This window comes from Exophiala oligosperma (assembly GCF_000835515.1).
Source record: "Exophiala oligosperma strain CBS 72588 unplaced genomic scaffold supercont1.2, whole genome shotgun sequence".
Lineage (NCBI taxonomy): Eukaryota > Fungi > Ascomycota > Eurotiomycetes > Chaetothyriales > Herpotrichiellaceae > Exophiala > Exophiala oligosperma.
In genome coordinates this window covers 579,552-605,616 of record NW_015622819.1, presented here as the reverse complement: position 1 = coordinate 605,616, position 26,065 = coordinate 579,552, and the positions used below count along the sequence as shown (strand labels likewise).

The window sequence follows — 26,065 nt, the reverse complement described above, 5'->3', positions numbered from 1 at the left end:
CCACTTCAACTTGTATAGCACTGTACATGAGAGAAAACATAGAGATGGATTTACTCCATACATAAATGGGATAATACTGTGCCAAAATCCAGCCCTCCGTCAAGCTCAGCCTCGTCATCTGTTGTAAAAGCAGCGATCAATTATTTCTCCGCGTTTCCTGACGATCGCGTCGTTTTGGATCATGTACGTAGCGACTTAGGGAGTACATTACACAATGACTTCTTCTCTGCGTCGTCGCACAGTATTGTAATCAATGCTGCCACCACAGAGAGATGCCACCTCAAAGTAGAGGCTCCTCGCCCGAACCAGCCCCGGGGCGGTCGCGTTCTGTGTCGAAATCCGAATCCCTCCTCCCACCCACTCTCCGTCCGTTTCTTGACAACCTACCTTCTCCGACTCTTTTGATCCCTGCTGACCAGCGCACGCCGACGGAATCTCGTATGGTGGTCATACCTGATCGAGATACGGAAACACCGACCCCGACTCCTCGGTCAGTGAGGACACGTCGTGCTGCCACCACCGCCTTTGAACTGGGCGGTGACGAAGAAAGAGATGATGGATTGGAAGAAGACGGGGATTCTATATTACACCACTACCCCGGAGAAGATGACGGCGACGACTACGGCGACGAAGTGGCCGGCGTGACGTTGGACGACGATGATTTCGAATCGCACTATTCGAGACAAGAATCTCCAGAGTCGGAAGAAGACGAAGAAGATGTGTCCGCGGAGGAGGACGAGGACGAGGATGAGGACAGGACGGAAGAAGTAGAAGAAGAAGACTTCAATGAAGAAGAGTACCAGAACGGTTCGACGACCATCTCGGTTCGAAGAAGAGGTCAACAGTTCCCGACGTCGTCGTCAGCCCGACAGGCAGCACCAGGTTCTCTGTCCCGAGTTCATTCTCTACCAGTACGACCGCCTCCGTCGCAATCATCAAACCATCCGGATGGCGGCAACCATGCATCGAGCACCGGAAGTGGTCTACATACTTCCCAGTCAACCACTTCTCTCCCGCCCGCACCTCCCCCGCCACTATATCCACCATTCTACAATCGACCACCGACACCATTACCCCCATCACCTAGTTTGACGTCCCTTCTCCGTCCACCCTCACTGCTGAACCGCTCGACGACGTCCACTCGACCGACCACACCGGAAGATTCTGACGCCGAAACACCAAACGACACCGAAGCGGCCGTCGCACAATCCGCCAGGCGGGCTCACCCTTTACCACCCACGTCCCCCAAGGTGCCGACTTACGAGTACTATGGGTTTGTCTTGTACCTGGCGTCGACGATTGCGTTCCTGATGTACATCTTATGGTCGTACCTACCTTCACCCTTTCTCCACGCCATGGGAGTCACTTACTACCCCAACCGTTGGTGGTCACTGGCCATCCCTGCCTGGATCGTCATGCTTTTGATCTTCATCTACGCCGCCTTACTCAGTTACAACGTCGAATACTTGACCCTCCCGTTGGACAGCCTGGAATGTATGGTCGACGATGCCGCCAACGTGGCCATTCTCGACGAGAGAAATGGGCGCGTGAGGCATGGAGGTAGCAAACGGTTGGTCAAAGAGATGGAACAACGAGCGGCACTGGAACAACTTCAACTCCAACGACAAAAAGGCAAAACAAATAACAACAGTAATAGGAGGTTCTCCAAAAGTAAAGAAAAGGAGAAGAAAAAGCGACCTTCGCTCCGCAATAACAACAATGTTTATCCGTCTTTCCCTTTCCACGAGAACGGCACGGCAATGTCAAATGGAACTGCTCGTGCCTCTTCTTCCTACCATGAACAACCCTTGACGACTGCAGCGGCGGCGTATCAACAGCAAAACACTGCCAACCGGTCTCTCTATTTGGCCGGCGGAAACGACGGCGGCAGCGGCAGCAACAACAACAACAACAGTATTCAGGGCCAGTACGGCGCGCTGCGAACAAATTCTCACCCTGATCCTGAACCTAATTGGAAAATGATTTGGAACGAAGGCACGGACGCCGTAATGGACGTTCCGATCGGTGGTGTCTGTGAAGTCTTGTATGGTTGAAAACAACCTTTCGTACAGAGAGTACGGGGGTACGGGGTCCAACCATACACAGAAGGAAAGATCTATAGCCGCAATAATTCATCTATTACATGCCCCTGGTTCTACTTAGGTACGCAGTACTCCGTAGAGAATTGTGACTTTTCTGCCATGACTTTACCATTTTATATATCTACGGTATGTACCTAGGTAACTATCGACATTGAAAAATCTAGCAAGCGGAATGGATACGGAGGACTTGGTATAACTGAATCTGCATTCGATTAAAGCACCAGTTTAAAAAACGCTCAGTTCGCTTGCTCGCAACCACAACCAAACGATGCTCCATTTCGTAAGTCTGTCCAGATATGAGAGGGTTGTCGTCAAGTATTCAACAAGATACTTTTATTCAGTCTCCTTCCCATTCACTACAGCCACCGTCGAAGTTTTGTCGTCATCCCCTTCAAGGGGCGGCGCAACCTTGCCTTCTCCCTCTCCATCTCCTCCTCCTCCTCCGGCGAGATGATCGATATCTTTTTCAATTCTTTGCTTCCACGCCTTGAGCTCGACAATCTCGCCGTCTTTGGCCTTCAGCTCGGCCCGAAGTTTTTCGGCCACCTCTTCGTGCTCCTTGGACAAGTTTTCCAGGTCTTGGACTTTGGTCTCGAGTGTATCATCATTTTCGCCACCACTACCACCGCTTTCTTCTCCGGGCGGCTGCTGACTTGTAGCCGATTTCGCGGTCTCAACCTTGCTGCGGAGAGATTCCAATTCTGCCTCCTTGGCTTTCAACTGGGCCTCGGTGACATTGTTACTCTCGACAAGCGCTTCGACCTCGCGCACCTTCACTTCCAACTCCTCCTGTTGGGCCTTCTGAGCTTCGACACTCTTTTGCTGGACAGCTTCGAGTTCATTTTCAAGTTCATGTAGTCGACTCTGGGATGACTCGTGGGTGGTGTTGGATTCTTCAAGCTTGACTTCCAGTTCCTTAAGCAGTCCCTCCATATCTGATTTAGCGGCCAAAGAGGCACTTAATTCATCCTCCTTCGCAGTCAGATCCTTGGACGACTGATCGACCACACTGAAATTTACATGTTTCGCTTCCTCGAGTTCGGCCAGAGCTTCCGTCAACTTCTGTTCCACTTCTGTCAACTTGGCCTCAGATGTAGCTTTCTCATCGGCGGCAGCCTTCAGTTTTTCTTCCAGCTCAGCCTTGGCCTCTTCAGCCTCGCTCACGTTCTTGTCAGCTTCTGCCCGGATACCTTCTGCGAGACGAAGTTTGCCTTCGAGATTGCCTTGCTCTTCTTCGGCAGTCTTGACCCGTTCTTGTAACTGCTCTAGAGCGTCTTCCGCTGTCTTTTGGGCCGTTTGAGCCACAGTGACTTCCTCTGCCAGATTAGCAGATCTCTTGGATTCTTCCTGTGCCTGTGCAAGGGCTTCTTCGGCGGCTTTTTGTGCCTCCAATGCTGCAGCGAGCTTTTGCTCCAATTCAGCGCTGGAGTCGGCCGCACTGGCTTGAGCTTGCTCCAGTGCTCCCTGTGCTGATGCGTGAGCCTGTTGAGCTGCTGAGAGCTTCTCTTCAATTTCTGCCCGAGAAGCCTCAGCCTCTATTTGAGATTGGTCCAACGTGGCTTGCAAGGATTCATGAGAGCCTTCCAGTGCAGTCAATTTCTCCTGAAGTTCACTCAATGCGGTAGTAGATTCTTCACCAGACTTTGCCAATGCTTCTTTGGCGAGATTTAATTCCTCCTCCAACTTCAGTTTAGCGGACTCGTGATCATCCCGAGGCTGTTGTATTTGGCCTTGAGTGCCAGCTTGCGCTGTCTCGGAACTCGTGAGCTTTTCAAGCAGCTCTTTATTTGTAGCCTCCAAGGACTCGCTACGTGCTTGATGATCTTCTTGTTCACTGACAAGAATCTGTGCTGCTTCGAGTTTCTGATCAAGTTCCGCCTTGGCTGTCACAGCTGCTTCAATCTCTTGTTCCTTGTCTTGTAGAGCTGCTTGCAACTCTTCTAGTTTAGCAGTCAAAGTCGATTTCTCCTCTTCTAGGCCGGAAATGCTCTCTTCAGAGACGGCTTTCGCTTGTTCGGCAGCTTCCAATGAAATCTGAAGATTGCTCTTCTCGGACTCAAGTGCTTCGATGCGAGTTGTGAAGTCAGTAGAGTTTTCTTTTAGAGAAGCAAACTCGGCCTCGACATTAGATTTGTCCGACTCCAAATCATTGATGCGCTGCGCATCGGCTTCTTTTGCAGCTAAGGCAGCATCATGCTCTTCTTTAGTCTTGTCTATTGACTCTTTGAGTTCCGTCAGCTCTTCAGTCAATTTTGCGTTGACATCTTGCAAAACCGCGATTTGCTCATTCAGTGGCTCATTGGCACCTCGTAATGCTTCCAACTCCTCCACCACGCTGACTTTGTCTGCTTGAAGGGCATCAGTCTCAGCCTTTGCAGCATCGGCGGCTTCTTTGGCCAAGACAATCTCTTCCAGTATCTTAGCCTTCTCCGAGGCATGATTTTCTTCAGAGCTCAGCTTTTCCTCGGTTGCAGATGTAAGTTGTGACTCGAATTGGGCATTGCTCTCTTCAAGGTCTTTCATTTTTGCCAAAGCAGTTTCCAACGCAGCTTGTGCATCGCGGTGAGATGTTGACAATTCTTCGAGGTGCTTTGTGAGTTGTTCATGTTGTTCTGTCGCGGCAGTCTGATTCGAAGTTTCAGCGGCGAGCTGCTCCTTCAACGACTCGATCTGGGTCATGAGTGCGCCGTGCTTCTCATCGGCATCAAGTGCGCGTGCTTCGGCTTCGTCATGCTTCGCTTGTAATTCAGCAACGATCGCCGCATGATCCTCAATGTTTTTGGAGAAACTGGCCGCTCGATCCTTCTCACTTTCAAGCTCGGCCTTAAGACCAGCATACCCTTCGGCATCACTTGATAGTTCAGCAATCTTTGCCTTAGCTTCAGCAAGAGCTATCTTGGTTTCTTCGTAGTCTTCAAGCTTCGCTGTAAGATCAGCAACCTTAATTTCCGTAATCTTTGCCTGAGAGTTTGCAAGCTCGTCTCTACGTGCGTTGAACAACTCTAGATCAACCATGAGTTGAGCAACCTTCTCCTCGGACATTTCTAGCGCGGCCTTGGTTGCGGCGTATTCCCCGAGTTTTTCGGTCAACTCAGTGATGCGAACTTCGGATATCGACAATGCCTCTTTTGACTCTTCATAGCTGGCCAACTTGGTCGTAAGGTCTGTAATCTCTTGTCGAGCAGTAGATAATTCTTCTTCGGCGATCTTGCTGGTAGAAGAATCTGTGTCGTTTTTGGCCGAGGCAGCCTCTAATGCCTCTCGTAGAGTGGAAAGCTCTTGTGTCTGAGAATCAATTTGGCTTTGAAGCTGCTCTTGGGTTGTAACCAGTGATTGATTGGCTGATTCTAGTGCCTTGGAGGAGCTCTCTTGCAGGTCTGCGTATCGCTGGCTGTGCTCTTGTGAATTGACTTGAGCATCTTGCAGCTGTTCAGAGAGTGTGGCTATTTGAGTTTCCAGTTCGGCCTTGACAACAGCAGTCGCTTTTTGCGAGTCCTCGAGAGCCGTTTTGGATGCATCTTGTACGTCTTTCAGCGTCGCAGTCGTCTCGGCAATAACAATTTTGGCGGATTCAAGTTTCTTGTTGAGAGATGCGAACTCCCCTCGTAAGGTTGTCAATTGAATCTCATAGGTGGCCTTGATCTGCTCAGTCCCTGCGCGGGAGTCTTGAAGCTCTTGTGTCAGAATGGCCACTCTTGACTTGTATTTGTGGTGGAGGTTGTCCAGAGCGCCTCGATTTTCCGCGTTCAGCTCCAGTCTGACCGCTTCTCGCTCTGCCTTTCGTGCATCCCTGATCTGTTGGACCACGACCGCCACCATATTATCCTCGAGCGAAGCCTTTTGTTTCTTGAGAGACGCTTCTTTGTCTTTGTATTGTGCCTCTAATTTCGATTGATTTTGTTCGTAGTAAGAAATTTCTTTCTCCTGAGTAACGACAATTTCTCTGGCCTCTTCCAAGTCTTGCCGACATTGTTGCAATTCTTTTCGGAGGTTATCAAGTTGATTTTGAGTGGAAGGGTCTGATTTCGGTAGTTCGGAGTGTCTCTTTCGTCGGAACATGGGATCGGGTTGTGCTGTAGGAGAATCGGGGTGGAAGAGATAGTTGTACGCTTTCCGTAGACTTGTGGATCTTTTTGGCAAGCCCGGAGGAGGACGTTGACCAGGTTTGGACTGTGATATTCGTCTCAAGCGCTTTTCAGAAGCCATTTTGGCGAACTGCAATTGTGAGATATCCTGTGGGTGATAAGCGAGGCCTAACTTCTAAGGGTAAATGTGGCGTGCAGCAGCACGGGTTTCAGGCGGACAAGGGGAAAATTGGTGAACAGGGTCAGTGATAAATAATAGTAGCGAAGAACCAAAATATCGGTCAAGAGTTTAGTAAAGACTTGGATGGAGTAGCTAGGATGACAAGGGAAGAGATGAACAAGGAATACTCTGCCCTTTTTGAGAGCTTCATCTCATGACTCTGAGGTCGGCCACAAACAAATGGCAACAAACCACCTGGGACAGGAACATTCTCATTGCAATCTTCCAGTCACACACGCACTGATGCATTGGGTAGCAAAAGAACAACAAATGAAGCCAACGACGGTGGAGAATCGAGCGAGAGACACGTCGCGCAGTTTCAAGGGTTCGCTAAGCAATTCCTTACCGCCGCATGTCGCCGATAGGATGCTTCATATTAAAGACGCATGAAGAATGGTTGAAAGAGGTTGAGATGGTCTGAGTTGGGTTGACAGTTCATGCACGTCCCTGATGCTGCCGAGTCCAGGTCCATGTAAGAGCAGGGTCACAAGGGGGATGTTGATCGTTACACAGCAAAGACAGACAGACGTCTAACTCGTAAATGGGTTTATGGGGCGCAGCGGGATCTTCAGGTACGAGGGAGGATGTTCCCGAAGCCACCACAGCAAGCCTCGGGCACGGAATATCCGCACAGCGCAGAACCGAGTCATGAAATGTAGAAACCTTTTTATTCGCAACATCGTCGATCGGGCATCTATCTGGCGTTCTTCCACCTGACTGATTCGTCGCATCAATAGGCAGCAGACTCGGTGCGCAGACTCAACAGCAATGTTCGCAGATCCCGTGACAAAAGAGCACCTGAGATTCGTATGTGTCGCCATATAAACTTCACTACCCATCACACGATCCGACCTAGACATCTTGTCCCGGAGATGACTCGGATGACATCATCCTGAGTCGCCATTTTCTCCATCTGATCGTCGCGCTTTGCCATCGCATCCGCCGCAAAGATGAAAGGTGCAGAGGGGAATTAGAAATAAATGATGGAAGGATTGTTGAATATCATCATCAACCAAGAATCTTCGTCGCTTCTATATAACGCCTTTGCGGCCTGTTTATTTCTCATCGCTTTTCGCATGCTCTTCAAGCAGGTTTCTCGTTTCTATCGGCCGTCGACTTCCCCCGCTCGTGTCAGACTCGCGCAAATGTCTTCGCATATATCCAGTGGCCTCACCAAAGGGCCGAGGTCAGAGAAAGAGAATGATGCCACGTCTACTTTAGCAGACATTCCAAAGTCAAATACATTCACCTCCAAACTACCTCCCGATTCACAGTATCCCACTCCTCTCGAGTCACATCAGGCGCCTCGACAAAAGCTGGGGCCTCGCATGGTCAGAGAAGCATTATATACATATGTCAGGCCGGAACCTACTGAGGATCCCGAGCTTCTTGCTGTCAGTCGAGCCGCCCTCCGTGACATTGGTCTTGCCGACAGTGAGGCCAACTCCGAAGAGCTCAAAGAGGTTGTTGCAGGCAACAAATTCTACTGGGATGAAGAAAATGGGGGCATCTACCCTTGGGCACAATGCTATGGTGGCTTTCAATTTGGTCAATGGGCGGGCCAACTGGGTGATGGACGAGCAATCTCCTTGTTCGAGGCTACCAACCCAAAGACCAAGGTCCGCTATGAACTACAATTGAAAGGCGCGGGCAAGACGCCCTATTCGAGGTTTGCCGACGGCAAGGCTGTACTACGATCCAGCATCAGAGAATTTGTCGTTTCTGAGTATTTGAATGCCATCGGTATTCCGACAACACGAGCTCTTTCATTGACGTTATGCCCCAAGTCAACCGTCATACGAGAACAGCTTGAGCCGGGAGCGATCGTATGCCGCTTTGCCGAGTCATGGCTGCGTCTTGGTACTTTTGACCTAATGCGATCGAGAGGTGATCGGAACCTTATTCGCAAAGTTGCTACCTATATCGCAGAAGATGTGTTTGGCGGATGGGAATCACTTCCCGCTGTCCTGCCATCAGACACAAAAGATGCTCATCCCGATCCTGCCAGAGGCGTGCCCAAGGACGAACTCCAGGGTAAAGAAGGTGCTGAAGAGAACCGCTTCACAAGGCTATACCGGGAAATTGTCCGTCGAAATGCCAAAGTTGTTGGCATGTGGCAGGCCTACGGTTTCATGAATGGTGTTCTTAATACCGACAATACTTCGATATTTGGTCTCTCTATGGACTATGGCCCGTTCGCATTCATGGACAATTTTGACCCGACATATACTCCCAACCATGATGACCACATGCTTCGATACAGCTATCGAGCCCAGCCGACCATCATCTGGTGGAATCTTGTCCGTCTCGGTGAATCATTGGGCGAGTTGATCGGTTCTGGTGAACGTGTCGACGACGAAGTGTTTGTGGAAAAGGGTGTTGAGGAAGACTTTGCTCCTATTCTCATCAAGCGCGCCGAGACCATCATTGATCAGATTGCCGATGAATACAAGGCTGTGTTTTTTAGTGAGTATCGGCGCCTGATGACTCTGCGCCTTGGCCTGAAGACCCAGAAAGAAGGCGACTTTGAGAAACTCTTCTCCGAGCTCCTCGACACTTTGGAAGCCCTCGAGTTGGACTTTAACCACTTCTTCCGTCGCTTGTCTACGGTAAGGCTCGAAGACGTCAGTACCAAAGAGAATCGAGAACAAACGGCAGAACGGTTTTTCCACCATGAGGGAGTTACAGGGTTGAACGAGACCAATGAAAGTGGCCGCGAAAGGATTGGGAAGTGGCTTGACTCGTGGCGAGAACGAATCGTGGAGGATTGGGGCACCGAGTCATCTACCGACGAGGACCGAGAAAAGGCCATGAAAGCAGTCAACCCGAACTTTGTGCCACGAGGATGGTTACTCGACGACATTATTGATCGAGTGCAGAATAAAAAGGAAAGAGATATCCTTCAAGGTGTGATGGAAATGTCATTGAATCCATTCCAAGATGAGTGGAACTGGAATGAGGAAATCGAAAAGAAGTATTGTGGTGATGTTCCACGATATCAGAGAGCCATTCAATGTAGTTGCTCCTCTTAGATTTATCACCTTACATACCGGAATGACAAAACGGCGTTGATTAGTACCCAAGTCAAACAGAAGTCGCAATTGTCTTTCGTGTTTCCCAGGTATATACAGTTGGTACTAATACCATTCTCATGTACCTAGTCAGGTATATATGCTCGTAGGGTACCTGAGATAGTCGGTTACATATATCCGGTACCTTTTTACCCCGCAAATCGCAATATGTCTTGTTCACGCGAACAACCACCCTCCATGTTGGTGACAACTCTTCATTCCAAAGTACCACACGACTTGAAGTTGCAGCAGCCAATGTCGCAGCATTGGGACGATACTTTTTATGATCAGAAACTTTCCATCACAGCCTTGTTGTAAACCCTGACTTGTCCTTTTTTCTGTGCAAAGTGTCGTCGGCCAAAAAATTGACCGTCGCACTCCGCTATCGGAATCCACGGTACGGAATACGGAGTACACCAACGGTTGAAAGAGGAAAACAAGGTAGACAGATTACCCAAGGCCTTCCCGTATGATTCGGTATATCTAATGCAACCCCCTCATGGTTCGGTTCATGTTGGAAATATCGGCACGAGGACTGGTTGAAACATAGACCTACCCAAGGTATATATCAGATGTAAATGCACTCAGCCTTCCCAATATAACCAACTACCAACTTCGACATCGACTTTGAAGACTTGACATTTACAACCACAAACATCCAAACACATACTCGTACCCCGTATATCATTGATACATTTCTCGGTCAAAAAATCACCCGCCTCAGGATATCTTTTTTCGATTTTGATATCTACAACTCTCAAACCTTTTGTTTTTCTTTAGCGAGGTACTCTGCTCCAGAGATACGTACAATTCACATCTCTCACACATCCCAAAAAGGGAAAAATCAAGAAATGTCACCACCATCGACACTCAAGATCGCCGTGATCCCTGGAGATGGGATAGGACAAGAAGTCATGCCTTGGGGGGTGAAGTGTCTGGAAGCGGCCGCCAAAGTATTCGACCTGTCCCTTCAATTCGAGACGTTCGACTTTGCTTCTTGCGACTACTACCAAAAGCACGGCGACATGTTGCCGACGGACTGGAAGGCGACACTCTCCAAATTCGACGCCATCTACTTTGGTGCCGTGGGGATGCCTTCTCTGGTCCCGGACCATGTGTCCCTCTGGGGTAGTTTGTTGAAATTCCGACGGGAGTTCGACCAGTACATCAATTTGAGACCCGCCAGGTTGATGCCGGGGGTCAAGTGTCCCCTGGCAGGTCGATCACCCGGCGACATTGATTTTTGGATCGTGCGAGAAAACACCGAAGGGGAATACAGTTCCATCGGTGGGACCATGTTCGAAGGGACCGACCGCGAAACCGTCATACAAGACACCGTCATGACCCGTCGAGGTGTCGACCGGGTCGTCCGGTACGCGTTTGACCTGGCGAGACGTCGGCCCAAGAAACACCTGACCTCCGCCACCAAATCCAACGGCATCAGCATCACCATGCCTTATTGGGACTCACGGGTCGCCGAGATCTCCGCCAGAGAATACCCGGACGTCAAGCTGGACAAGTACCACATCGACATCTTGACGGCCCATTTCGTCCTACACCCGGACATGTTTGATGTCATCGTCGGTAGTAATTTGTTCGGCGACATCCTCTCCGACCTGGGCCCGGCATGTACCGGCACCATAGGGATCGCACCTTCGGGGAACATCAACCCGACCGGAGAGTTTCCGAGCTTGTTCGAACCCGTCCACGGGAGTGCCCCCGACATCTTCGGCAAGGGCATAGCGAACCCGGTCGGCATGATCTGGGCCGGCCAGATGATGCTGGACCACTTCGGTTACAAACCGGCGGCGGACGCCATGCTCAAGGCGGTCGAGAACGTCTTGGCCAGATCAGAACAGGCCGTGGTCACGGCGGACGTGGGTGGGAAAGGAACGACGGACACCTTCGGCCAGGCCATCGAAAAGGAGATTTTGAATATGAAACAATAAAAACCAACAAGAACGAAATTCCAGGAAGGAAAACCCCACAAATATGGCGCATCAAACCACAATTCCAGGCCCAAAAAAGGAAACCAATGTCACGTTCAAATTGTTAACAAATGACCGTAAGGGATAGGGGGTAGGGGCTACGATAGATATGTTCTTATACACTCTATAATCAGATATGAAACATGCTCTCTTCTAAACGACTGTCTTCCCCTCGTCCCTCTCTATCTCGTCCGATTGACCTATTCAGAGGGGGAGAGAGAGAATTCTGTCTTCGCATTTCCCGTTGCAGGAGCAACAAACCATGTTCAGTAGGAGGTATCTACCTAAAGGCACTTCAGCCTTCAAACTCTCGCCCATCGCATTCCCAAGCCCAAGACCGTTAGACTGTTCAATCCTTGAGGAAAACCTCGCAGCAAAAGAAACCATTTATATCCTTTGTTTGTGACACGCGCACGAACCCTGCAAATGGTCACCAAATCCCTCGTCACGACCTTTCTCAGCCAAATCTCAGGTATGTTGCAGGGTACTGATAACCGATGTCAATCTTGTTCCGCTCACCCACCGGGCCCGACCGCCGAGACCTTCTCAACGCTACAGTACTGACCGCCACGAGGGCATGTCGAAAATTATCATCATCTTCCCTTGGAAAGTCCATCTTCGAGAAAGTCCAACGCAAAGTTACCTCTCTTGATGTCTCAGTAAGCTTCCCCTGTTAGATCCTGCCGCATGATGAGTATTGGAAAACAATCCTGCAGCTGGACTCGCTTGTCGACTTCTGGTTCCTCTGCCGGGGCCATCCAAATTTGGACTTCCTGGAGGTTGAACACTAGATCCTCGGGTCTGGACACCTCGAGTACGCTTCAATTGACGATTCTCTTCTTCGAGCCTCTTTAGTCGCACTTCTCGGCTGTGGATGCCCAATTCTAGCTCTTGTATCTTCGCAAAGTGCTTTTGAAGACTGTAAGTGTGACTTTGTTCTTTGAGACGGCGCTTCTCATCGCCAGCTTGCTGGGTGAGTTCGGCAACTTTGGTCTCGAGTTCTTGAACTTGTCCGGCGAACTCGGCGGCTTTGTTAGAGGCTTCTTGATATTGTGTTCGCGTAAACTCAAAGTCCTTGCGTGTGTTCTCTAGTGACTTTTCAAGGTACACGTTCTTTGCCTGGAGCCCACGAGCCTCTTCACGAGCGGCTTCCAATGCAGCTGCATCGCCACCACCAGCTTTGACTTCTTCTCGCACAGTCGTCAACTCTGCTTGAAGCTCGGCCACTTTTCGCTTGAGCGACACGTTATCCTCGGCGGTTCTCTCCTGTCGGGATTTATTATTATCAATAATCTTTTGGAGCTTCTTGGTGGAAAAATCTAATTCGTGGCATTTCGTCATTCGTTTTTCGTAACGTCGTTGAAGGTTGGCGTGATCCTCCTTCCACTTCTCCAATTGCTCTTGGATCCGCGTCCTTTCTTCTTCGGCCTTTTGTTTGGCTTCACGTTCGGTTTGAAGATCAGCCTGTAACTTGTTGACAAGCTCCTGCATCTGTTGCAGTTGGTCATTGGGTGGTTCACTTTTGGTGGCCGCTTCTGCCGAGTCCTGGAGAGGAGTCAACCTCTGCCGCTTGATCAAAGCAGGAAGAACACTGTCAACGTCCAACATTCGTCTCTTGCCGGATGGTGTTCCAGATCTTGACGCAGGAGTTCTGGATCGAATGGGTTCTTGAGGTGTCGGAGCCATTGTTGGGACACCACTGGATCTTAATGGACCTAGGTCCATATCTGTCAATTGCAGCCGAGGCATCGGAAGAGTCCAGTTGCTTGCCCAGTCCAGTGCCAATGAGGCCCTGGTGATCACTTGTGCAAAGATGGCAAGTTTGCGCTCTGGGGTCTTTCGCAGACCTCGTTGGAGATCTGCCATGTCCATAGCACGGCCTTCGGGTTCATCTGAAGGATCGGGGACATAAGTCGGCCTTCCTCCGAGATTTGGTCGAGCTTGATACGTCGCACGTACAAGAAGCTTCAACCTTGATGGGGAAGGCATGTCTTTCGGCAGACATCGATCCACGTGCTCAGATGAGTTGGATACAAGGAAATGCACCACAGGTAACAATGTTGGAGGTCTCGGAGAGAAGTACTGTCTGATACGCATAACTTGTGGATCTTGCGAATCGAATGACGCATCGAATGCAATGATCAAAATAGGTTTCATAGGAAACGCTAGTTGACATGTCGAGAAAGTGCTGACCAATTCGACCTGGAATTCATTTCGAGAACGCTCCACCTCCGACGAGCTTAAAGTAATCGCACGATCCTGTCGTCTCACAGTGATGTGTTTGAGCTTCAAGTATTGCTCAATCAGGTCTTGTACCGGCCCTGCTTGACTCATGACGACGATGGAGCATTCAACATGGGCAAGCATGTCAACCAGGTGACCCAGAAGAGAAAATTTGGACCCTGCGTAGTTGGCATAAGCTGCCTCTGCCTCTGACTGAATGGAATACTGTGTAAAAGTTCCAGGGAGACCAAGGTCCATGTGAGTAACCGTGTCGTTGAGCTGTTGGATCATTTCCATCATTTCGATCCGCTCTTGTGTACGGGTGGGAGATCCATTGGCGGAGCCAACAGAGTCATGCCGATTGAGGAATTTCAAGATTGCCTTCTTCTTGGACTTGATGATGTCGGAATAGACAGACTGGATCTTGCCTTCAACCGGGAGAGCGAGCGCATATTCTCCAGGCCCTAATACTGGTAAAGTGGGAAGTACCAAGCCGTCAATCTGGGCAACGTCTCTTTCATTTTCGACAGACTGTTGACTGGAACTTGCTTTGGATTCTGCCGACGAGTGCTCTGCACTAAAAGACTGTGGTTCTTCCTCGATCGATTTCTGGATGGGCAGAGCACTCCCGCCAAGCGCAACATCATAGACCGGCGCCTGTGGCGTATGACTAGGAGCAAGCTCAGATCCAGAGAGGTGCTCGTGATGGCTTGCCAGTGGCGGTGACATCTCTATCCCAGGAGCAGAGAGACCCAGACTACAGAAGGCAGCAGGTAAAGTCTTTCCGAGTCGGCGAAGTTCCGTGCGGTGACAGCGTTGTGATGGTTGGTGTTGGGTCTTGAGTGGAAGAACGCGATGATTGAAAAGTAGCACTTGGCACCACGTGACTGCAGGGGAGTGATCACCCTGGCCACATCCCAGACCTCGCTATGGACTTTCCCGTCCCCAGAGGCGGCCATTCACCTACTGTACAAATGGGTGTGGTAAACTGATTATTTGAGGCACTCTTTTTTGAATTTCTGCTCATCGGCCTGCCCCTTCTTATACTGGTACACGGATTTTTTGAGTTTTAAGAAAAAAACCGACTGAGGCTTTCGTTATCTCAAGTGCCATTGCGGGAGACAGCCTTGCAATCTTGCCAGCTTCCATCACGCCGCTCGATCCGAGTAGAAATGTTGGGTTCATCACTGTTTGTGAAAAGCATCGTCACAATGCCATGAAACGAATAGTTGCGATGGGCTCGTCCACGAGCCAATTTACGATACTTGGGAATGACGGGTTCTACGCTGTCGTCCTTCTGTAGGTACGTAGCTGTACCGCGAAATTGATGATTGTAGTGGTGGGCTAACATACAACACCTCCGCATAAGTCACCGTCCACCCCCAGAATTTCCTCTATTTTACACCAAGATTCTAGAAGTTCAATACATTGTAACTTTTTATTCAGTTGAAGAACTTGTATTGAAATTTATGATATAGATAGAAAAAACTATAAAGAAAAGATTATATATATAAATTTTTCTTATATTATTCAATTCAAAAGCACTATCTTAATTTTAGAAGAAAGAGACATCATAATTTAAAAGTTTTATAGACTTAGTTCTACTAAAAAAGTAAATAGTTATGTATATTGTAGTAAAATAGAGGAAATTTTGGGGGGGGACGGTGACTTATGCGGAGGTGTTGTATCACGCACGCGGCACAAGACTACCTTATCGCTGAAGTGCCCGCCCAATAGTCAAGAGACATTCTCAAGGGCAATGATAACGATTAAATTATTAGTTCTCTCAGTCGTGTGCCTTGTACAAAGATATCTCGATAGGCATTCGCTCAGATCGCCCCTTCCAGCGCCTAAGAACAACAAAATCGAGAAGATCCCGGTGGAGGTCCGGCCCGGACGGAAGCGAGGGAATGCTGTGCGCCCCAATGTCTTGGATATTAGGTAGTGTATGGTGTTGCTTGTGATTGACAAGAGACGACATTAGCTAGCTTTCAGCATAGGCTGAGAGAGAGAGGGAGACGATAACACAAAGATGAAGCAGAATGTAAGGTAACGCCGGGGAGGCTTTTATCCAATAATTAAAATCGTCTATGAGTTCTTCCTTAGGCAGTCAGTACCTGGTGAAGATGGCGCTATTGGTTCGTCGGTGGCAATCCAAAGGCCGACGCCAATCTTGACACCTAAAAAATGCGCCATTTCGCAAGAATCACGCACTTGGAAAATGGAGAGAGATGGAGGGAAATGTCAATGTCCTCTTGCACAAGATTGTGATGCATCCATGACCCAAGTCTAAAACTAATGCGCATTTAAAAATCAGTACATCCCTTCTAACATTTGGCCTCTTGAAACATCGCCAGATCCTTCTCCTCTGCGTTCTTTCGCCACTCTTCGAAATCGAATCCAAGCTCTTCCATCGTTCTGACCTTGACTTTGGCCTCTCCTCTCTTCAGATAAGCGGCCTTGATGTCGGGAAACTTCGATCTCATCCACACTTGTCTCTCGTCCCATCTGGTCCCAAGTCGGCCGACACCCTCATTCTCGAGACCATCTCTCTTGCTCGCCTCTTGAGCCCAGGCATAGAGCTCATTAATCTGTGCGGCGTCCTGTGGGAACTTTTTGAGATGAAAATACTTGCCATCTCCGTTCATTGCGATATTGTTCAGCTCCCACTTTTGCATCTCGTTCGTCGCCGGTAAGCTGAGTCGACCACTCCAGACACGGGCAACAACAGCCGCCTGGTTTTGAGACAACGGAAAGGGGATGACTTTGAGATTGATAACTGGGAACGCAAGTGTGGGATGATTGATATGAAACAAGTGCTGATACAATCCTCTTGTGCGGAAACCGTCAGTGACCAGTGGCGGCGACAACTTTGACAGAAAAGGAAACGAATAAAAATATCCGGTCGCAAAGACGATCGCGTCAATGTCCTTTTCAATTTTGCCACTTTTGAATCTCAACGCCCGGTTACCTTCGCTGGCAGGGAGGCACTCTACAAGCTCGTCGATATCCTCTCGCCACTGGGCCGGTGGTAAGGTTCCGAATGCTGATACTGAACGGGCAGATAGAAAAATGGGATGTTTACAGTGTAGGCCAATCTGGGTCGCAATGTCGAGACCACTGGCAGAGTTCCCCACCACGAGGACCTTCTTGCCCCGAAAGTCCTCTGGTCTGCGATATGCCTTGGAATGAATGATTGTCTCCGGGTAGGTGGCGTTCCATTCAGCGATGCCTTTGATATCAGGAACGTAAGGGATAGTATAGTGACCATTCGCGACCACCACTGCGTCGTAGACATGGTGCGTCGTCTCTTTCGTACGCACGTCTTCGGCAACGAGGTTCCATTGTTCGTGTGCTGCCGTGGTCCGAGGGGCGATGGGCGTCAAGTCCTTGACGGCGGTATGGAACTTGATGAGATGGCGCACATCAGCGGCGTAATCTTCCAGATATCGTAGAACCGCCTGGTGGCTCGGAAATAATGGGTCGGCAATCGAGAACGGTTTGTCTGAGAAGGCCATGAGTTGCTTCGGGATGTTGGTCTCCAGATAGTCATACAGGGGCGATTCAAACTCCAGTGACTCGGTGCCTGAGTCGTGGTGGCCATATCGTGGGTTGATCTGGGGCACAGGAATGCGTCTGGATCGCACCGGTTCGCAAAGATTCCATATTCCACCCACACCGTCACGTTGTTCGTAAATGTCTATCGTATCAAAAGCCTTTTCGGCAAGGAGGTATCTAACAGTCAACAGTCAGCTACAATGAAGGTCCACCAAAGAAAAAATTCTTGAAAGCATTTGGAAGATTGACGACGCTTACTTTGCACACGACACTCCCACCGGACCAGCCCCAATCACCGCGATCCTCGATATCGAGGGTACAAGGCCCGCGTCTCCCATCGGGCACAACTGAAGTTGCTAGGGTCGGGTTGGTATTATGAATACCAAGACAAATGCCCACTTAGCCTCCAGACGATTCTTCTTCGTCTTAGAGCGGGTTTATTATGGTCGGGCGACGCAGTTGAAATGCTCACAAGTGAAACTCCAAGAAAGGATTTTTCCTGTCAGAATGATGACAACCTGGGTATCCTTTCAGTGCCACGGCGAAACACACGAGTCCCTTGTTCACCTTATACGATACAAAGAGTGAAAATGTCTTGTGCATGACGTGAATCACGACATTCCAAGATCACAGAATTTCTTATCCGATGGCATGATAAGGTGACGGACAAGGTTTTTGGCTTCCTATATCGGTCGGGATCAACCGAGAAGCGAGAAATCCGGACATTTCTCCGGAGCACAGTATCGCCACATATTTTATTGATTCAACTAACTATCTATTCTTATACACAAATCTTCTCAAAATCTATTTACCTTTTCGTAAACACATGACAGATTATGACTTTGGTGATAATTATTGGCTCTCATGCATACAATACAGCACTGGGGTTAAGCGAGCATGTGGCCCAACTGAACCCTAATCGCACTCTTGAGTTGTGTAGAATCACCATGCTTGTTGCAACGATTAGGAGCGAGGCAAAGAGCGAGGCGGAGGCGTTGCTCCGCCTCGCGCTCATGAATCTGCCTCATGAGGAGTCTTGAAGGCATTGCTTGTGCTAAAAGGATCAAGCCCAGTGTTAACCTGCATGAATACTCCAGGCTGAAAAGACTTCCTCGTGAGTATTTTGTTTAGAGTAGATTGGATTCATCAGACTCACAATACCAAATCTGCACTGGAACTCAATGAAGCCTCGGCACCCAGGTAATGTGTTTTATGCGGGAATAATCATAACAACTTCAAGGTCTGCTATAGTACATGATATTCCTGACCCTGATATATTAGTTTGACCTCGTCGCACGGTCAAATGCCTTGGATTTAGGTCAATATGGATTTCGCGATCTTAGTTTTAGGCCTCCCAAAGTCCACGTCGTCCACTACAACATATCAGGGCTATTCAATCTTTACAAGAGATAAGTAAACCCGAGGGCTTTGTCTCCTTCCAGTCCATTTGTGGTGGCACCTTCGGCCCTCAACTTCTCCTTCTGAGCGTTCCTTCGTCGCAGCAACCAGAAGATGACGGCCACACCAAAGACAGCAACGATTTCGCAACCCATGCTCACCGCGTTGCCCATTACGTATCTTGGGGCATCTCGGGCAATGTACAGCTGAGAGCCAATAAGCCCAGAGCAGTTAGTGATTGTCAGAACGAAAGGCAGAGCCACAGATCGCTTGTATTCGGGCGACACGTTGTTGGAAACCCATGCGAGGAAGATGACGCTGAAGGTTGCCATGCCTGACCAATTTGCAGGAGGTCTGGTTAGCATCGTGATGCAGATGGATCTCCAATGAAAGACATACCTCCAGCACACAGAAACATTGCAATATATCCAGCCACTTTGTTAGCGGTGCCCACGACGATCGCGTAGCCTAGAATACCAGGAACCACGAGCATACAGAGAAACAGTGCCCTCTTCTTGAAACGATCCGAAAGGAAGGCGACTGTTCCAATAACGACGGCCCCAAAGATGTAGACGGGGATGGTGAGATAATTGGCTTGGAGTGCGGTGTATCTGGGCAAAGAAACGTCAGCTTCACGATGGACACTGGGAAGAGATGCCAGCAAAGGAGGCCCACCCAAATCCCCGTATAATTGTGGGTAAGAAGATGCTGTATCCGAGCACCGCAATCGAGTGGGTGAACAGGGTGATTGCGGCAATGACCACGAACGGGTCAAAAACTGCCATGGCAAAATAGGACCACCGGAAAGTCTGATCTTCTCCTTTGTAGATTGCCGTTCTCTCCGCACGGAGTCTCATCGCTTCCTGCTCACTTGCGTTGAGGAACCATGCTTTTTCAGCGCTGGTGGGAAGAAATAGCAGCATCAGCAGACCAACTCCGCCGCTGAGGGTGCCTTCGATGATGAAGAGCCATCTCCACGCTTCCAGTCCATTTCGGTCGCCACCGACTTGAGTACCGTACGCAATCAGACCACCAAAGGCGCCGGAGATGGCAGTGGCAATGTACACAACGGCGATCCGCTTGCCCTGAGAATTTTGGTCCCACTGGAGCAGGCGGTGTCGTCAGCGGTCAAAGTACAAACGGTCAACAGGGGAAAGCCATGGAAAGCGCGCCATTGACTTACAATGGTGGAAATTATAAAGATGGTCGCAGGTAGCAGGCCGGCCTCAAAGGCTCCAAGGACCAATCTGCATCCGATGGCCTGCGCGTAAGTATGACAGAAACCCATGCCGAGGGTGGCCGCGGTGAATCCGATCATGGAAATGCAAAGGACGCGGCTGGCGCCGAAACGTTTGACGGCAACGACCCACGGCACGTCGAGGAGAATGTAGAAGGGGAAAAACAAAGTTGAGATATTGTTGAATTGGTTGCCTTTGAGTCCGAGGCTTTCTATGACCGGGAGATGATATCAGCACGACGTCTCGACGGCTCAAGGGGTTTGAATTGTCAATAGCTCACTCTCGAGTCCAAAAATTTTGGCGTTGCCAATGTTGGTCCGGTCGAGCCATGCCAGCAGAATCAGGAGCAGGATGGCGGGCAACAGGAAGATGTCAAACTTGCGAAGCGCTCGCTTCTCATGTTCACTCATGAGGGCGGCTGACTCTGCATTCTGAACACTCCCTACGCTTGGAGCGGCCTCCTTCTCAAGTGAATGGCGAACTGATCCCATTGTTCTTGGATGAAACTATGCTACCTGGTGGGATGGTGAAATTGGAATCACAAGATCACGAACAACGACGGGTTCGGTCGAGCTCTTATGAATCTGTCGGCTGGCCCGCTTCTCTTGGGAGACTACTTCAGACCAAGTAGGTCTGAAGTCCGGCGCAGCCTGGAATTCTCCATTCGGAGACCATTCAAGCATTCATCCACAGACCTATTGGTCCCCATGGCTTCGCTTGGCAATCCCGGAAAGTGGAATGAGCATCGTTGTCGGCTCCGAGATGGCCAATGAAGTCTCTCGATCCTCCGGGACCAACAATCAACAGACCCTTGGCATTTGTACATACTACTATGTACTTCAGTTTCTGGGCACAGTGGCGCCGCCAAACGGCCTGTCTACATCTCCGGCCGAGACCTTGGATCAGTTCTGCTGCGATCGCAGTAGAGTATATCGACGATAGCTCGCTTGTCGACTTTTCGATGAGATGAGAAACGCCGGCTAACGACTTTTGAATCCGTCAATTGCGAGAGGACGCATTTCCTCATCGGAGGGTGTGCTGTTCTTCGACGTCCGAGTCCGACGTCAGAGTTCTTCACATTGCAGTACATCTCCATCATTATGTTCCAACACCAGGTAGTCTGACTAGGCTTCAACCAACCAGCGTATACATATCACTTACCCAAAAACTTTTGAAAAAGAAAACTCGGGCGAGAGTAAACCCGCGGTTAAACACAGTACTCGCTAGCTCGCCTTGCAGGTTTGATCTCGCTATGGCTTCTTCACGTCGGAAGATCTCCGCCAACGTTGATATGGGGAAAGCATGGGTCAATCATGTATGCGGGCCCGATGAAGATATCATCCCTCCCATCGATCATGCGAATGCTGCTTGCGGGTTTCAGCAAGAGTCATCACCTCGGATCTGCCATGACGAGAACAGCATCAGTCCATAGCTGATGCAGTGGAGGAGATCCTCTAGTGATGACGAAGACTCTGGCTTCATGCGAAGCTCACAAGCTACCCGTTGACGCTCATCCCCTCCTAGTAGATGTGCAGGGATTTGGGACGTCGGGAGACGAATCTATGGCAAGAAGAGCATATCGCAAACGTGGTCTATCAGGTAGGAGCACTCTAAGACTTTGTTGTCCGTGAAGGTCTCGAGCTCAGTCACGTCAAACCTCATGGTGCATTGTATAGAGAGGCTTGTTCGGGAATAGCCTCCCATTGTACGAAGATGGGGCAATCTCATTCCTGATTGGCCTGTTCATTCGGAGTTCCATCTCTTGGTCACCCACTCCACTTCATCGACCTCATCCTTCTCTTCTCTTCGCCTTGAAGTTGGTCGCTCGGTCTATTACTCTGTTGTTTCTCAACTCAACAGCTAGGGTTCTCCATGGAGCCTCGCAGAAGACAGCAGCGGAGAGCTTGCGACGTGTGTCGACGACGAAAAGTACGATGCGACGTCGGCTCTGCCGTGGGTGATACATGTTCAGTCTGTCGCAAGGGAGGTTATGACTGCCAGTGAGTGCCATGTGGTGAGCTTCGAGACATTTACAGTATATCCAACTGTGCTTCTGTGGCCGACCACTAACGTTGCTCCCTGTCCGCGATGTAGCGTACAGACAGACTGGCCGGCTCCGGCGAGGCACCGAGAAAAATTGGCACCGAGGCCAGAGGTAGCGAGACCTAGGCCGCCTCTCGAACCCCGACGTTCATTCCCGCGCCAAGCTGACGACATGCTGTATTTCGAACCACCAAACCCCTCGGTCGAACAGGAACAGGACCAAGTTGAAGACACGCCGAGCACACCGGGTTTGCAGGCGGACGATTCCAATTTTCTCGCTCGAACGGCCCTCTCACAGTTCTATCACAATGGCATTGAGTCCTCGGACTGGCACATATTCCAGGTTGCAGATGACTTCAGGCTCGCTTACATTGGCGCCCCAGTCTCTAATCTATCACACCTGGTGCAACTACGCTGCTCTCACTTGAGATTACGCCAGGCCAGTCGTCCCACGCAGCACACACTGGTCCAAGAAGCGCTTGGAAGAGCTCCATACGTGGCCTTTAGTTTTAAGGACTTGTATCAATTTGCAGCATCGCCGACTGACTCTCAGGGTCAGAATATCGACTCCCCTCTACCTCTACATTTCCCTTATCCACAAATTCGACCGTTGGAGGCCCGTCATACGGGCGACCAAGCCCACCCCGGAATTCCCCGAGACCTATCCACAGATGCGTTGACATTTCTTGGAGAAGAGGTACGGGAGAGCCTGGTCAAGGCGTACTTCGATAGCATCCATCCATCATTTCCCGCCATCGCGCCATCTATGATACTGCAGAACGATGGCAAGTTATCGAGCACGGCACCGCCACTACTGGTTCATGCTGTTCTCCTTGCGGGAGCCAACGTCTGTTCGCATCCACAAGTGGTGCGCGCTCGTCCATCGATCAAGGCTGCCTTGTTTCGCACGGCAGGGATGCTTTTCCACCGACGTAGCGAAAAGGATCGCTTGCATCTGACACAAGCGGCACTGTTGTTCACATGGCACATCAACGACGGAGACACCGTTGCTGGAGGCCCTTGGTACTGGATTGGGGTGGCTTTGCGCATCAGCTGCGGTCAAGGAGCGCATCGTCTTAATCCACTTCTCCCCGACTTTGAACGTATCATGTACAAACGAAGCTGGTGGTGTGCCTTCGTGTCGGAAGCATTCAGTGCCCTGGAAACCGGTCGGCCGTGTGCGGTTCGGCCACCAGACACCGATCAGTCAGTCCCAACCGAGGAAGAACTCAACTGGGACGGCAAGCAGACTTCTGTCACGACTGCCGGAGGGCAGGAGTCAGCCACGGCCGAGGAACAGAGCCTAGGTCTGGGCCCGAGGACCGTCTGCTCCCAAGTACCCTACCTGTACCACAAGCACTTGATAAGTCTTGCGAAGATAGCCATGGACATCTCAGCCTTGAACGCTCCGGCCGAGAGCACATCCATAACCATGGCGAGTCTCGACGCTCGGTTGGCAAAGTGGTCACTAGGTGCCACTTCGGGGGGAGACTTCTTCAGCATCTCGTTACGACTGTACTTCCACATGGTCGTTTTGAATCTTCATCGAAATTATCGACGAGAATCGAGTGACAGTCAATCGACGTGCAGTGCAGCGGCAGAGAGCATCATCACCGCGATGGATCGCATCATCGACCTGGACTCGCTTGGTCGATGCCACTTCCCCGTCGTCAGTGCCATCACGGCGGCCGCCATCCAACTTGTCCACGAGATTCGATCGGCGATCGCTACGGGGGCGTATGTGGTCGGCCTAAACCGGCTCGGACTGTTGCAACGTGCCACAAAGTTCGCGAAATGCCTTGCGCCACTGTGGCCAACGGCGGAAGCGGTACACAATGTCTTTGAGGGACTTCGCAGAGAATACGAAGACCAAGTGGCCAAGTCCCTCGATCCCACACATGGCACTTCTGTTCCATACGACGAGCCCGACTGGGCAAGTCTGTTCGCGGCAGCAGACCACATCCCAACGTCTGAAGACTGGTTGGAATGGACATTAGAGGATAGAGCACCAAGTCAGTAAAAGGCAAGTCGTCCACAACACACACACATTAGTATTAAATACAAATTTTATAGACTAAAGGTCGGCACCTGCTGGACGGTGTTTTACCTTCCAAACCCATTCCAACGTCGTGATATTGGACAAATGATCCTTCACAAAACGGTTCCTAAGAGTCTCAAATACCGTCTGCGAGATGAAAGATCTTTCAGACCAGTAGAACTTTCCAAAGTTGCTTTTTCTCAGGAAGGCTAGACCAGCTGATGGCTGGTCGGAGAGAACAGCCAACGAGGATGCAGGACAATAGAGAAGCTCCGGGTGGGACCCCGAATCACAAAGCCTCACACGCCCTTTCGGACGCGAAACCTCGGAGCACCTGTGACTGGGGTAGTATGTAGCATTGTACCCACGGCGAATGGTAGCTGGCTGCCAGGTGTATTTTGTTCAATTAAAGCTTACTACCGCATCTTGCCTGTGTGCGTCTGTTGCGCCTGCGTCTGAGAGTCTGGCGTTTTCAAGTGTATATCGCAATTTGTCTGCCCTCTGTCACTTTCTACGGACTTGCTATGGAGTCGACTTCCGACGTGATCGTCGTAGGCGCTGGGCTAAGTGGCCTCCAAGCCGCCCTCGATCTGCACTGCTCCTGTCGGTCCGTTGTCGTTCTGGAAGCTCGAGATCGTGTCGGCGGCAAGCTCAGAACCGTTCAACGTCCGGACGGCAAGGGGTTCCAAGAGTTCGGCGCTGCATGGCTCAACGACACCAACCAACAGCACATGTGGAACTATTGCAGGCAGTTCGGTTTGACTCCGGTGGTTCAGAATATCATCGGTGCGGTGGCATGCGAAGATGCGCAAGGGAAAGTCCAGTCGGTCCCCTTCAATACCCTCCCAGAAGTAAGTCTGCCACTGTCCCTCCTCCCAGTTTGCCCAAAGGTTCCTTGGGAAGCCTATAGCCAGCCAGGCCCACTGATTTGGCGATCTCAAAGTTCTCTCAAGTGGACAACGACAGCATAAAATCAATCCGAGACAAGTTTGAAGCCGCATCTTTCGACCCGGAAAGTTTCAAAGAACCCAGACGGACAGAATTGGACAACATCACATTCGAGCGATGGTGCGTTCGGAACGGTGCCACAGAGGTTGCCCTCCGCACCGCGACAGTCTGGACCCGTGGCACCCTGGGTCAGGACCCGTGTGACGTTTCTGCGTTGGCCTTCCTCGAGATCGCGCGTGGAGCACTCGGCATAGTCAACCTGCGGTACGACGGCAAACACGGTCCACAGCACCTACGTCTCCAGGAGGGTACGCAGGCCGTCCCGGTCGGCATGGCAAAACTACTCCCGACAGGCACCATCCGATTGAACAGTGCCGTCAGATCGATCTCGAGGCGCGCTCCCCTCGAGTACGTCGTCACCACGATCCACGGACGACGACATCAAGCGCGGAAGGTCATAATCAGCATTCCCGGTCCGGCGTACAAGACAATCACATTCGAGCCTGCCCTTCCCGGTCCGATGGAGTCATACATTGCGTCGGTGAGATTCGGGTGCTACGTCAAATACATCTGTCTTTTCAGGACACCATTCTGGAGAGAAAAGGGCTTTTGTGGGCTATCGCAAAGTTTCAAGGGGCCGCTGAACCACACCCGCGACACGTCGGTCGACTCGCAGGGAAATTACGCCCTGACCTGTTTCGTCACCTCGACCCCGGCGAGGAGCTGGTTGAGACTGAGTGATCGGGACCGCAGAGAAGCCGTGCTCCGGCAGCTTGGCTCCTTGTTCACCGTCGGCTACGACAAGGTCAAGGAGGAGCTCCTGGGCACTATCACGTCGGATTGGCACCAGGATCAGTGGGCAGGTTGGGGATGTCCCTTTGCTTGTCCCCCACCGGGTGTGATCGGCGGCGGCGGTACCGGAGGTCTATGCAACCCTCGGTTTGGCGGCATCACAGCGGTCGGTACCGAATTTACAAACGAGTGGCGAGGATACATGGAAGGAGCAGTGCGGAGTGGAAAGCGAGGTGCTTCCCTGGTCTTGTCCGACTTACAAGGTGAAGACAACAATCTATAGACCGTAGTTGCGATCCAGAATGCCAGAACTAGAGATGGTTTCTCATGGGGGCCGGTAGTCGTTGGTTGAGGAGCTATA

At 50.6% G+C, this 26,065-nt stretch overlaps 10 protein-coding genes across 11 annotated transcripts; 6 read left to right on the top strand and 4 right to left on the bottom strand.

Annotated features, from left to right (window-relative positions):
* Nucleotides 1-216: 216 nt before the first annotated feature.
* PV06_01702 (uncharacterized protein) lies at nucleotides 217-2,199 on the top strand. Its single transcript, XM_016402327.1, has one exon. It carries the CDS (start codon nucleotides 273-275, stop codon nucleotides 2,052-2,054), a length of 1,782 nt encoding a protein of 593 aa, XP_016266224.1. The 5' UTR covers nucleotides 217-272; the 3' UTR covers nucleotides 2,055-2,199.
* PV06_01701 (uncharacterized protein) lies at nucleotides 2,184-6,904 on the bottom strand. Its single transcript, XM_016402326.1, has one exon. It carries the CDS (start codon nucleotides 6,306-6,308, stop codon nucleotides 2,436-2,438), a length of 3,873 nt encoding a protein of 1,290 aa, XP_016266223.1. The 5' UTR covers nucleotides 6,309-6,904; the 3' UTR covers nucleotides 2,184-2,435.
* Nucleotides 6,905-7,103: 199 nt separating this feature from the next.
* On the top strand, nucleotides 7,104-9,537 carry PV06_01700 (uncharacterized protein). Its single transcript, XM_016402325.1, has one exon. The coding sequence runs from the start codon at nucleotides 7,388-7,390 to the stop codon at nucleotides 9,437-9,439; it is 2,052 nt and encodes a 683-aa protein (XP_016266222.1). The 5' UTR covers nucleotides 7,104-7,387; the 3' UTR covers nucleotides 9,440-9,537.
* A 792-nt stretch (nucleotides 9,538-10,329) lies between these two features.
* Nucleotides 10,330-11,427, top strand: PV06_01699 (tartrate dehydrogenase; the record flags this gene model as incomplete). The annotated part of the gene is made up of 1 exon (XM_016402324.1): nucleotides 10,330-11,427. The coding sequence occupies one exon, from the start codon at nucleotides 10,330-10,332 to the stop codon at nucleotides 11,425-11,427; it is 1,098 nt and encodes a 365-aa protein (XP_016266221.1).
* Nucleotides 11,428-11,604: 177 nt separating this feature from the next.
* On the bottom strand, nucleotides 11,605-14,507 carry PV06_01698 (uncharacterized protein). Its single transcript, XM_016402323.1, has one exon. It carries the CDS (start codon nucleotides 14,416-14,418, stop codon nucleotides 12,106-12,108), a length of 2,313 nt encoding a protein of 770 aa, XP_016266220.1. The 5' UTR covers nucleotides 14,419-14,507; the 3' UTR covers nucleotides 11,605-12,105.
* Nucleotides 14,508-15,279: 772 nt separating this feature from the next.
* On the bottom strand, nucleotides 15,280-17,878 carry PV06_01697 (uncharacterized protein). The gene is made up of 2 exons (XM_016402322.1): nucleotides 17,506-17,878; nucleotides 15,280-17,424 (listed from the first exon to the last, which is right to left on the bottom strand). Exons 1-2 carry the CDS (start codon nucleotides 17,583-17,585, stop codon nucleotides 16,017-16,019), a joined length of 1,488 nt encoding a protein of 495 aa, XP_016266219.1. The 5' UTR covers nucleotides 17,586-17,878; the 3' UTR covers nucleotides 15,280-16,016.
* A 769-nt stretch (nucleotides 17,879-18,647) lies between these two features.
* On the bottom strand, nucleotides 18,648-20,374 carry PV06_01696 (uncharacterized protein; the record flags this gene model as incomplete). The annotated part of the gene is made up of 5 exons (XM_016402321.1): nucleotides 18,648-18,979; nucleotides 19,045-19,256; nucleotides 19,321-19,748; nucleotides 19,829-20,094; nucleotides 20,164-20,374. 5 exons carry the CDS (start codon nucleotides 20,372-20,374, stop codon nucleotides 18,648-18,650), a joined length of 1,449 nt encoding a protein of 482 aa, XP_016266218.1.
* A 761-nt stretch (nucleotides 20,375-21,135) lies between these two features.
* PV06_01695 (uncharacterized protein) lies at nucleotides 21,136-21,315 on the top strand (the record flags this gene model as incomplete). Its single annotated transcript, XM_016402320.1, has 1 exon — nucleotides 21,136-21,315. The coding sequence occupies one exon, from the start codon at nucleotides 21,136-21,138 to the stop codon at nucleotides 21,313-21,315; it is 180 nt and encodes a 59-aa protein (XP_016266217.1).
* Nucleotides 21,316-21,849: 534 nt separating this feature from the next.
* Nucleotides 21,850-24,376, top strand: PV06_01694. Of its 2 annotated transcripts, none has more exons than XM_016402319.1 (2): nucleotides 21,850-21,883; nucleotides 21,978-24,376. In XM_016402319.1, the coding sequence occupies exon 2, from the start codon at nucleotides 22,099-22,101 to the stop codon at nucleotides 23,944-23,946; it is 1,848 nt and encodes a 615-aa protein (XP_016266216.1). In that variant the 5' UTR covers nucleotides 21,850-21,883; nucleotides 21,978-22,098; the 3' UTR covers nucleotides 23,947-24,376. The 2 variants fall into 2 exon arrangements, with proteins under 2 accessions (XP_016266216.1, XP_016266215.1); XM_016402318.1 differs by having other exon boundaries at nucleotides 21,850-21,897.
* A 112-nt stretch (nucleotides 24,377-24,488) lies between these two features.
* PV06_01693 (uncharacterized protein) lies at nucleotides 24,489-25,987 on the top strand (the record flags this gene model as incomplete). Its single annotated transcript, XM_016402317.1, has 2 exons — nucleotides 24,489-24,815; nucleotides 24,908-25,987. 2 exons carry the CDS (start codon nucleotides 24,489-24,491, stop codon nucleotides 25,985-25,987), a joined length of 1,407 nt encoding a protein of 468 aa, XP_016266214.1.
* Nucleotides 25,988-26,065: the final 78 nt, after the last annotated feature.

What these genes read in the sequence shown, in the direction of transcription:
- PV06_01700 (XM_016402325.1), top strand. Translation starts at nt 7,388, where the DNA reads ATGATGGAAGGATTGTTGAATATCATCATCAACCAAGAATCTTCGTCG.
- PV06_01698 (XM_016402323.1), bottom strand. Translation starts at nt 14,418, where the DNA reads ATGTCACCGCCACTGGCAAGCCATCACGAGCACCTCTCTGGATCTGAG.
- PV06_01697 (XM_016402322.1), bottom strand. Translation starts at nt 17,585, where the DNA reads ATGGGAGACGCGGGCCTTGTACCCTCGATATCGAGGATCGCGGTGATT. An exon ending in GTGGGAGTGTCGTGTGCAAA is followed by an intron (nt 17,425 to 17,505) that starts GTAAGCGTCGTC and finishes GTTGACTGTTAG; the next exon opens with ATACCTCCTTGCCGAAAAGG.
- PV06_01701 (XM_016402326.1), bottom strand. Translation starts at nt 6,308, where the DNA reads ATGGCTTCTGAAAAGCGCTTGAGACGAATATCACAGTCCAAACCTGGT.
- PV06_01702 (XM_016402327.1), top strand. Translation starts at nt 273, where the DNA reads ATGCCACCTCAAAGTAGAGGCTCCTCGCCCGAACCAGCCCCGGGGCGG.